Source organism: Brassica napus, unplaced genomic scaffold, assembly GCF_020379485.1.
Source record: "Brassica napus cultivar Da-Ae unplaced genomic scaffold, Da-Ae ScsIHWf_1098;HRSCAF=1563, whole genome shotgun sequence".
In the NCBI taxonomy this organism is placed as follows: domain Eukaryota; kingdom Viridiplantae; phylum Streptophyta; class Magnoliopsida; order Brassicales; family Brassicaceae; genus Brassica; species Brassica napus.
This window is the reverse complement of record NW_026014521.1, coordinates 436-12500: the sequence shown is the minus strand read 5'-3', so window position 1 is coordinate 12500 and position 12065 is coordinate 436. Positions and strand designations below refer to the sequence as shown.

Here is a 12065-nt window from a genome sequence, read left to right as displayed (position 1 = left end):
CCGTTCTTGAAAATCCGTACTTTTCCAAACCCAGAAAACAGATGGAATTCTGGGATTACTCCTGTGAGTAAATACTTTTATGCAAACTTCTTCCGCTTGATTGACACCATATTCTATTCTCGTAAGATGATACACACTGGCTAAGAGGCCACCTGGTGCCACATCATAGGCACATTGGGAACGTAAATAATTGTAACCATATACATATAAAATTACAGCAATAGAATGCCAATCTTCGGGCTTTATTTGTAAAGTCTCTATTCCTTGGTAATCGAAGCCCAACGATCTATGAACCAGCCCGCGTTTGGCTAGCCAAACGGACAAAGTGCCCTGCATCTTTTTTATTTCCCCCACACCTTTTTTATATAAATTTAAGTATTTCACATTTACCATGAGTTCTAATTTATGAAGATTTTTTTCTTATTCTCTCAAATCCTCCCTAATTCACTAATTCGTGGGAAGATACTGGGCTTTTGTATTTAAAAAATGTTTCAGTAGAGATCTCTGAAGTAGATGATGGTGGATAGAGTAATTCTTGATCATAATTTCCAGTCTGTGTACTGCGTACAACAAAAAACTTGTGATTGGTAGTAAAACACCGATTACCCCGTTGAGGTCTAATTCGATCCTTATAGATTTCTCTAGCTATTTTCTTACGAAGCTTTGTTATAGCGTCTATAACAGCCTCTGGTTTAGGTGGACAACCCGGCAAATAGACATCTACAGGAATTAGCTTATCAACCCCTCGAACAGTACTATAAGAATCGGTACTGAACATCCCCCCTGTAATTGTACACGCTCCCATAGCAATAACATACTTTGGTTCAGGCATTTGTTCATATAATCTCACTAAAGAAGGAGCCATTTTCATTGTTACTGTACCTGCTGTTAAAATAAGGTCCGCCTGTCTAGGACTTGATCTTGGTACTAGCCCATAACGATCAAAGTCAAATCGGGAGCCTATTAATGAGGCAAATTCAATAAAACAACAACTGGTACCATAAAGAAGCGGCCATAGGCTGGAAAGTCTTGACCAATTTGAAAGATCATTTAACGTAGTTGAAATAACTGAGTTTTTTGTTGTTCGATCAAGTACGGGAAACTTAATGGAATTCATAATTGTTTCAATGGTTTTTTTTTACTTTTTTTTTATTGTTATTGTACAAGTATTCAGGAAACGAACTAAGACCATTCCAACGCTCCTTTTCGCCATGCATAAACTAAACCAAGAATTAGGATAAGCACGAAAATGAAAGCTTCTATAAAAGCGGATACCCCTAGTACATCGAAACTCATTGCCCACGGATACAGAAAAACGGTTTCAACATCAAAAACAACAAAAACTAGAGCAAACATATAATAACGGATTCTAAATTGTAACCAAGCATCCCCGATCGGTTCTATACCTGATTCATAACTAGAAAGTTTCTCCGGCCCCTTCGTAATTGGAGATAAAACCCCGGAAATTAGAAATGCCAAAACAGGAATAGCACTTGATATTATTAAAAATGCCCAGAAAATATCATATTCGTAAAGCAGAAACATAGACGAACTCCTATGAATGTGGAAAAAATACCCGCTTAGTCAATTCCAATCGGAGTGGATTGGGCAAGGTATATATAACTCTTGCGTCAAAACAAAAATTCAGGTTAATCGAATCATTTATTTTCGTTTGGTTGCTGTGGTAGACGTCTCCTTTTAAGATTTATTGATTGTAATCTTATTTTCAGTACACTTATTACTTAATATTTCCATGTTTCTATTACTAATAGTTTCTCATATTAATAATATAATATTAATATGATTAATAACTAGTAATTTTTTTTATTTCTGTTTCTTAAATTTGCTTTATGTTTTATTTAAAAATAAAACAAATTGATAAAAATATCTTCGTTTTTAAAATTATGACGTATCAAAAAATCCACTTACGACTATGAAAATGAATGAATAAAAAACGTTTATTCTAAATTATAAGTATCTATCTAGATATATCTATAGATAGTGATTGGATCATCAAATGAAATCAAATTTGGTTTTCCGTTTTATTCTGAACGACCCCCAGGACTTATGGTTTAGGGTCTGGGAGTTTTTTTTATGAACCAACAAATTGAAAGTAACCAGTTAGAAATAAAGAATACAATAAAAAGTCAAAAATTATCCAATTATTTGGATTTGAATGTCATTTATTAGAATAAATTTATTAGTTAGGGCTATACGGATTCGAACCGTAGACCTGCTCGGTAAAAGAGCTCGAACTTATTATTATCAAAATGATTCGAACTCTTTCAAAGACCCAACATGCATTTTTTTTGCATTGGGCTCTTTCATTAACTGATAGAAAGATCAGTTAGTCTACCATATTTTTTCTTAAAAAAAAAAGATAAGAAATGGTTCCAAGTACTCTGATTGATTATTTTTTAATTCTAATACAATACAGAATAACTACCAAAGTGTTTCAAAGAAGGGTTCTCTTGACGTAGGTTTGCTTTTGGTCTAGATCAACTTAAGTTAAATATAGTCTCTAACATCCTGATTAAAAAATCAAATATGAAACTTGCTACACCTTAAGGTTCATAGGACGAAAAGATCATTTTTGAGTTCCTTATACTCATTCTGCCTAGCATTAAGTAGACTGGGTATTCACCCTATCAATATCTCAAATCAATGATGGGTTCTATTAATTCCCTACCGAAATGGGGTACTTTAATAGGACCTAATGTCAGGCTATTGTTCTCCTCTTTTTCCTAAAAAAAAGTCATGGAGTAAGACATCGATTTATTAATAAGATCAATCAATTGGTTTGATTGCGTGATGGACTCCTCTGAAAAACTTTGGCGCACGTGTAAACGAGGTGCTCTACCTAACTGAGCTATAGCCCTTGTGTTTATGATCCACATTTTATCTTATCATGTAGATAATTTCTTGTCAAGATTAATATTATATGATCGAACATTATATCTCTTTCATCTCGTTGTTTATTGGTATTGCTTAGAAATAATATTGGATTTATAATCCTATCGATGTGATAAGTATCCCCGTGCCTTCTCTTTACGATGATAAATAACCTACTTAACTCAGTGGTTAGAGTATTGCTTTCATACGGCAGGAGTCATTGGTTCAAATCCAATAGTAGGTATAACTTATTAGACACCATGATCAATGGTGTCTAATAAGTTTTTGTAGCCAGCTTTTTTTTTTTTTTTTTCTCGCTTTTGGATCCTATTTTTTTATACGTCAGCTAGTTACAAAATCAAATCGTATTGAGAGCCTCGACGCGTGTCCGAGCTCGTCTGAGAGCTAGATTAGCCTCAATTGTTTGTCTCTTGCCTTCAGCTTTTCTCAAGTTCGCCTCTGCTATTTCAAGAGTTTGCTGAGCTTCTTGTGGATCAATGTCACTATTCTTCTCTGCATCATTTACTAAAATAGTAATTTCATTATTGCCTATTCTAGCAAAACCGCCCATCAGAGCCATTGTTAACCATTGGTTATTAAGGCGTATTTTCAAAATACCTATATCAACAGCTGTGGCAATCGGCGCGTGATTTGGTAATACGCCAATTTGTCCACTATTAGTAGATAAAATGATTTCTTTTACTTCTGAATCCCAAACAATTCGATTCGGAGTCAGTACACAAAGATTTAAGGTCATTTCTTCAATTTACTCTCCATTTCTAAGTTCGTAGCCTTCGCAGTAGCTTCATCGATGTTACCCACTAAGTAAAAGGCCTGTTCAGGAAGAGAATCAAATTCTCCGGAAAGGATCAAATTAAACCCTCTAATTGTTTCCGCTAGCCCAACATATTTTCCCGGAGAACCTGTAAATACTTCTGCTACGAAAAAAGGTTGTGATAAGAAACGCTCAATCTTTCGTGCTCTTGCGACGGTTAAGCGATCCTCTTCGGATAATTCGTCCAACCCCAGGATAGCTATAATGTCCTGAAGCTCCTTGTAACGTTGTAAAGTTTGCTTTACTTGTTGCGCAGTTTCATAATGTTCCTCGCCAACGATTCGAGGTTGTAGCATAGTTGACGTTGAATCTAAAGGATCTACCGCTGGATAGATACCTTTAGCAGCTAATCCTCTTGATAGTACGGTAGTCGCATCTAAATGTGCAAATGTGGTGGCAGGAGCAGGGTCAGTCAAATCGTCTGCAGGTACATAAACTGCTTGAATAGAGGTTATGGACCCTTTTTTCGTAGAAGTAATTCTTTCTTGTAAAGAACCCATTTCGGTACTAAGGGTGGGTTGGTAACCCACAGCAGAAGGCATTCTACCCAATAAAGCGGATACCTCGGATCCTGCTTGTACAAAACGGAAGATATTGTCGATAAATAGAAGTACGTCTTGCTCATTAACATCTCGGAAATATTCTGCCATAGTTAAGGCAGTCAGACCAACTCTCATACGAGCTCCCGGCGGTTCATTCATCTGACCGTAGACTAGGGCTACTTTGGAGTCCGCAAGGTTTAGTTCATTAATGACTCCAGATTCTTTCATTTCCATGTAAAGATCATTTCCTTCACGAGTTCGTTCGCCTACTCCACCAAATACGGATACACCACCATGAGCTTTGGCAATGTTGTTGATCAATTCCATAATTAGTACTGTTTTACCCACGCCAGCCCCACCGAATAGTCCGATTTTTCCCCCACGACGATAAGGGGCCAAAAGATCTACTACTTTAATTCCTGTTTCAAAAATAGATAAGGTTGTATCTAAGTCTATAAAAGCAGGCGCGGATTTATGGATAGGAGATGTTGTGAGAGTATCGACAGGACCTAAATTATCAACAGGTTCCCCAAGTACATTGAAAATTCGTCCTAGAGTCGCTCCGCCGACTGGAACACTTAGAGGATTTCCCATATCAACCACGTCCATCCCTCTCTTTAAACCCTCGGTCGCGCTCATAGCTACAGCTCTAACTCGGTTGTTTCCTAATAATTGCTGTACTTCACAAGTCACATTAATTTCTTGACCAAGCGTATCTCGACCCTTAACCACCAGAGCATTGTAAATATTAGGCATCTTGCCCGGGGGAAAGGCTACATCCAGTACCGGACCAATGATTTGGGCAATACGTCCCAGGTTGTTTTTTTCACGTATTGAAACCGCTGGATCCGAAGTAGTAGGATTTATTCTCATAATAAAAAATATGTTCAATTTTGTTGCGAAATTTTTCGAATACAGAAAAAATCTTCGATAGTAAATTCATTGGTTAATTCAATAATAAATGGGAGTAAGCACTCGATTTCATTGGTACCACCCAAGCGAATATGCAATTCAATTTTTTACTTAATTAAATTTCAATGAAGGAATAGTCGTTTTCAAGCTCAACTAACCAAAACCTAGTTTTAAAATAAAAAATATATGAATAAAAAAAATTTTTGTGGAAAGTCTTTGATTTATTTGTCATAATAGGCAAGACTTTGTTTTATCTAGCCAATTCCGAAATGGAACTCTATTTATGATTCATTATTTCGATCTCATTAGCCTTTTTTTTTTCATATTTTCATTTTAGCATATCCGGTTATGCGTCCCATCGATATCAACCCCCCCTTGTTTTTCATTTTCATGGATGAATTCCGCATATTGTCATATCTAGGATTTACATATACAACATATATTACTGTCAAGAGTGATTTTATGAGATGATTCCGTACTACAATTTGGTGGCGGAACTTTAGGCCACCCTTGGGGAAATGCACCGGGTGCCGTAGCTAACCGAGTAGCTCTAGAAGCATGTGTACAAGCTCGTAATGAGGGACGTGATCTTGCAGTCGAGGGTAATGAAATTATCCGTGAGGCTTGCAAATGGAGTCCTGAACTAGCTGCTGCTTGTGAAGTATGGAAGGAGATCACATTTAACTTCCCAACCATCGATAAATTAGATGGCCAAGACTAGAAATTAGATTAGTAATTCACGTCCGTTTTATTAGTTTAATTGCAATTAAACTCGGCTCAATCTTTTAGTAAAAAAAGATTGAGCCGAGTTTATCTAGTGTATATACTGTTTTTGATAGATACATACTTAATCTAGATATACAAAATCTGAAAAAAAAAGAAGATTAAACACAACTACACTTTTGTATTGTAGTGTCCACAAGAAATTCTATACGAAATATGGATTCTTAGGATTTTTTATTCTTTTTTAAGTTTCGTGTCAGGGCTTGAACCAAGTATCCCCACTTCTTCTACCCATTCTGCATGTTGTCCTTTTCTTTTCATTCCGTATTGGAATAAAAACTTTTTTTTATATTAGTATACGAGATTTTACTAAAAAAGTTCTTCATATCGCTTATATTCATAAGCGAAGAACAAATATTTCTTTTTTTTAATGAGAATTTTACACAATATAAGAAAATCCTTATTTTCATTTAGAATTGAAATTTATTAATTTCAATTGCTTTTACTTAATAATCTTAGCAATTAGCAATTGCATTGACATGCTTTGCTTACTCTGAATAGAAAATGAACTATTCAAATTTTTTTTTTGCATTTTTCAATTTTTTCATTGAATGACTATTCATCTATTGTTATTTTATTTTCATGTAAATAGAGGCCAGAAGCTCTATGGAAAAATCGTGGTTCAATTTGATGTTTTCTAAGGGAGAATTGGAATACAGAGGCGAGCTAAGTAAAGCAATGGATAGTTTTGCTCCTATTGAAAAGACTACTATAAGTAAAGACCGGTTTATATATGATATGGATAAAAACTTTTATGGTTGGGGTGAGCGTTCTAGTTATTACAATAATGTTGATCTTTTAGTTAACTCCAAGGACATTCGGAATTTCATATCGGATGACACCTTTTTGTTAGGGATAGTAATAAAAATAGTTATTCTATATATTTTGATATAAAAAAGAAAAAATTTGAGATTAACAATGATTTGAGTGACCTAGAAATTTTTTTTTATAGTTATTGTAGTTCTAGTTATCTGAATAATAGATCTAAAGGTGACAACGATCTGCACTATGATCCTTACATTAAGGATACTAAATATAATTGTAATAATCACATTAATAGTTGCATTGACTCTTATTTTCGTTCTCACATCTGTATTAATAGTCACTTTTTAAGCGATAGTAATAATTCCAATGAAAGTTACATTTATAATTTCATTTGTAGTGAAAGTGGAAGTGGAAAGATTCGTGAAAGCAAAAATGACAAGATAAGAACTAATAGTAATCGTAATAATTTAATGAGTTCTAAGGATTTCGATATAACTAAAAACTACAATCAATTGTGGATTCAATGCGACAATTGTTATGGATTAATGTATAAGAAAGTCGAAATGAATGTTTGTGAAGAATGTGGACATTATTTGAAAATGACCAGTTCAGAGAGAATTGAGCTTTCGATTGATCCGGGTACTTGGAATCCTATGGATGAAGACATGGTCTCTGCGGATCCCATTAAATTTCATTCGAGGGAGGAACCTTATAAAAAGCGTATTGCCTCTGCTCAAAAAAAGACAGGGTTGACTGACGCTATTCAAACAGGTACAGGTCAATTAAACGGTATTCCGGTAGCTCTTGGGGTTATGGATTTTCAGTTTATGGGGGGTAGTATGGGATCCGTAGTAGGCGAAAAAATAACTCGTTTGATCGAGTATGCTACCAATCAATGTTTACCTCTTATTTTAGTGTGTTCTTCCGGAGGAGCACGAATGCAAGAAGGAAGTTTAAGTTTGATGCAAATGGCTAAAATTTCTTCGGTTTTATGTGATTATCAATCAAGTAAAAAGTTATTCTATATATCAATTCTTACATCTCCTACTACCGGTGGGGTGACAGCAAGTTTTGGTATGTTGGGGGATATCATTATTGCCGAACCCTATGCCTATATTGCATTTGCGGGTAAAAGAGTAATTGAACAAACATTGAAAAAAGCCGTGCCTGAAGGTTCACAAGCAGCTGAATCTTTATTACGTAAGGGCTTATTGGATGCAATTGTACCACGTAATCCTTTAAAAGGTGTTGTGAGTGAGTTATTTCAGCTCCATGCTTTTTTTCCTTTGAACAAAAATGAAATCAAATAAAACAGTTAGTTTATCATAATTAAACGAAAACCCTGAAAAATTCATTTTTCTTTAGAATCATTTTTTTATCGATATTCTTGTTTACTACTCAGTAAACCTTTATCAACAAGATAAAAAGTGAATTTTTGCTTTCGGGAAGTTCAAATTCGACTAGAAAAATAAAACAAAGTTTTTTTCCTCTCTTGCTTGCATATGGATAGATAATTCAAATAGAGATATAGATCTATAGAGAGTCTTGCATCGTTTTGCATTTCCCGAAAATTCCCTGTTGGTGGATCAGATTCCAATCAATTTTGTATAAAATTTTAATGGAATAAAATTTTTTCTTTATTAATGACTATTAGAAGACAAAAAGAACAAAAAGAATAATAAATCTAACAGGGAGATTATGATAATACATCTATTTTATTTTGAAAGATTAATAAGTCCATTTATTTAGTTTGGCATTTCTTGTACCTATTTTTTATTCTATTTCTAGTAGGTTCTATTATTTCTATTAGGTTGTATATTAGTATTCGATATATATTACTTAAAGATACTTAGTATAATTATATAATATATATAATAGAAATAATAAAACTACAAGATATTCTAAGATATCTTTAGAATTCAGAATATAACAATAACAGGTACAAATATTAAATTGAGGTACCCCATTTTATGACAACTTTCAACAACTTACCCTCTATTTTTGTGCCTTTAGTAGGCCTAGTCTTTCCGGCACTTGCAATGGCTTCTTTATTTCTTCATATTCAAAAAAATAAGATTTTTTAGATCGGATGAGACCGAATCGTATAACTCCCCTTTTTATTTTAAAAACTTCGATTTGATAAGACCCATTTGGTAGAAGAATTGTATAACACATAGATTCCTACAAACATAACTAAAAAAAGTTTTTATGCATGTGTAAACGTATTATATGGGGTAACTCAATTTGCGCTCTTTTGAAAAAATGGATCATCGTCGGACCGCTGGATGAAATTCAAGTCAATGTATTTATTTGTATGTATATAGTTATAGGGGATCATATAAAGGAAGGAGATTATTATTTTAGATATAAACAATTATATAAATTATTCCTAAAGTAAAGGTTCAAACAAAATAGTTATAGTTGATGAGAGTTACTTTGAAAACAAAAAAAGGAAAGTCATATTTTCTCAATTCCAAAAAATTGTATAACTGGATCTAATATATATGAGTTGGCGATCAGAATCTCTATGGATAGAATTTATAACGGGGTCTCGAAAAACAAGTAATTTCTGCTGGGCCTTATCCTATTTTTAGGTTCATTGGGATTCTTATTGGTTGGAACTTCCAGTTATCTTGGTAAAAATTTTATATCGTTAGTTGCATCTCAGGAAATCCTTTTTTTTCCACAAGGGATTGTGATGTCTTTCTATGGGATCGCGGGTCTCTTTATTAGTTGCTATTTGTGGTGCACTATTTTGTGGATGTGTGGGTAGTGGTTATGATCTTTTCGACCGAAAAGAAGGGATAGTACGGATTTTTCGTTGGGGATTTCCTGGAAAAAGCCGTCGCATCTTTTTACGATTCCTTATGAAAGATATTCAGTCGATCAGAATCGAAGTTAAAGAGGGTGTTTCTGCCGGCGTGTCCTTTATATGGAAATTAGAGGTCAAGGGGCTATTCCTTTAATTCGTACTGATGAGAATTTTACTACACGAGAAATTGAGCAAAAAGCTGCTGAATTGGCTTACTTCTTGCGTGTACCAATTGAAGTATTTTGAAATGAATTCATTTTTAAAGTTTAAAGACTAAATCCTTTGGCAGTAGGTAGAAGAAAACGAAAGAATTGCTTTCTTTTTTTTCAATTGAACATTCATCTATTCTTTTATGCTCGTTTTTATATATTTGATAGAAAAGAAAGGGAGTTTATTCGTCTCGAAAATAGAATCATATTTTTTATTTTAAAAATTCAAAAAAGTTCTTTTAGTATTGATCGAAAAAAAGGGGGAATAACATCCTGGAAATACAATTTTTTCTTTATTCAAATTGTAAGTGTATTCTGAGTCTATTTCTGTATTCTTTCTAGATTCAAAGCAAAGACTAAGTATTGAATCAAAAGAAAAAGAGAAAAGGGATTATAGGCTCAATACATTCTATTTGAATTAGAATAGAAACTCATGCTCGATAGAAATAGTAGATCTAATAGAATCCACAAATGCGGTAGGTTCATTACAATTACAGATTCAAAATGGCAAAAAAGAAAGCATTCATTCCTTTTTTTTTTTTTTACATCTATAGTCTTTTTGCCCTGGTTGATCTCTCTCTGCTGTAATAAAAGTTTGAAAACTTGGATTACTAATTGGTGGAATACTAGACAATGCGAAACTTTCTTGAATGATATTCAAGAAAAAAGTGTTCTAGAAAAATTCATACAATTAGAGGAACTATTCCAGCTGGATGAAATGATAAAGGAATACCCAGAAACCGATTTACAACAATTTCGTCTAGGAATCCACAAAGAAACGATCCAATTCATCAAAATACACAATGAGTATCGTATCCATACAATCTTGCACTTCTCGACAAATCTAATATCTTTCGTTATTCTAAGTGGTTATTCCTTTGGGGTAAGGAAAAGCTTTTTATTCTCAATTCTTGGGTTCAAGAATTCCTATATAATTTAAGTGATACAATTAAAGCTTTTTCGATTCTTTATAACTGATTTATGTATCGGATTCCATTCGCCTCACGGTTGGGAACTAATGATTGGTTATATTTACAAAGATTTGGGTTTGCTCATTATGAGCAAATTTTATCTGGTCTAGTTTCTACCTTTCCAGTCATTCTTGATACAATTTTTAAATATTGGATCTTTCGTTATTTAAATCGTGTATCTCCGTCACTTGTAGTGATTTATCATGCAATAAATGACTAAAAACGATTCACTGATCCAATTCTACTCTTTCTTACTTTATACATCATAACCAAATCAAAGTCGTATTTACTTTACTCTTTTTACCCACGAGGGATTCCTTGTATATTAAAAAAAATTTATTTTTCAGTAAATGTAAATAGCAGAATTGTGGCTAGGGAAGTATATTATCGACCTACCTAACTTTATGTAGAAATTTCGGGGATAAACGATTGGACCATGCAAACTAGAAATACCTTTCTTGGATAAGGGAAGAGATTACTCGCTCCATATCTGTCTCACTCATGATATATATAATAACTTGGGCATCCATTTCAAGTGCATATCCAATTTTTGCCCAGCAGAATTATGAAAATCCACGAGAGGCAACTGGGCGTATTGTATGTGCCAATTGCCATTTAGCTAGTAAGCCCGTGGATATTGAGGTTCCACAAGCGGTACTTCCTGATACTGTATTTGAAGCAGTTGTTAAAATTCCTTATGATATGCAGCTAAAACAAGTTCTAGCTAATGGTAAAAAAGGAGCTTTGAATGTGGGAGCTGTTCTTATTTTACCGGAGGGGTTTGAATTAGCCCCCCCCGATCGTATTTCACCCGAGATGAAAGAAAAGATAGGAAATCTGTTTTCAGAATTATCGCCCAATAAAAAAAATATTCTTGTGATAGGTCCTGTTCCTGGTCAAAATATAGTGAAATAACCTTTCCTATTCTTGCCCCAGACCTGCTACTAATAAAGATGTTCACTTCTTAAAATATCCTATATACGTAGGTGGAAATAGGGGAAGGGGTCAGTCAGATTTATCCTGATGGTAGCAAAAGTAACAATACAGTTTATAATGCTACGGCAGGAGGGATAATAAGTAAAATTTTACGAAAAGAAAAAGGGGGATACGAAATAACCATAGTGGATGCATCGAATGAACGCCAAGTAATTGATATTATCCCTCGAGGCCTAGAACTTCTTGTTTCAGAGGGCGAATCCATTAAACTCGATCAACCATTAACAAGCAATCCTAATGTGGGTGGGTTGGGAGGGGGATGCGGATAGTACTTCAAGATTATAAGGCAGTTCTTAGGAAGTTGTTGTGACATCAAAGGTGTTTAAAAGAAACAGTTGGAGGTTCAAT

The 12065-nt window shown here is 34.1% G+C and overlaps 1 protein-coding gene across 1 annotated transcript in view; it reads right to left on the bottom strand.

The window, feature by feature from the left end:
- LOC125595919 (ATP synthase subunit beta, chloroplastic) overlaps positions 1 to 5639 on the bottom strand; it is an 11989-nt gene extending 6350 nt beyond the window's left edge. Inside the window, exon 1 of the mRNA XM_048771303.1 lies at positions 1 to 5639. This exon is cut by the window's left edge and continues 6350 nt beyond it. Within this exon, the coding sequence (XP_048627260.1) occupies positions 3646 to 5142 (1497 nt within the window). The 5' untranslated portion in view covers positions 5143 to 5639 and the 3' untranslated portion in view covers positions 1 to 3645.
- Positions 5640 to 12065: the final 6426 nt, after the last annotated feature.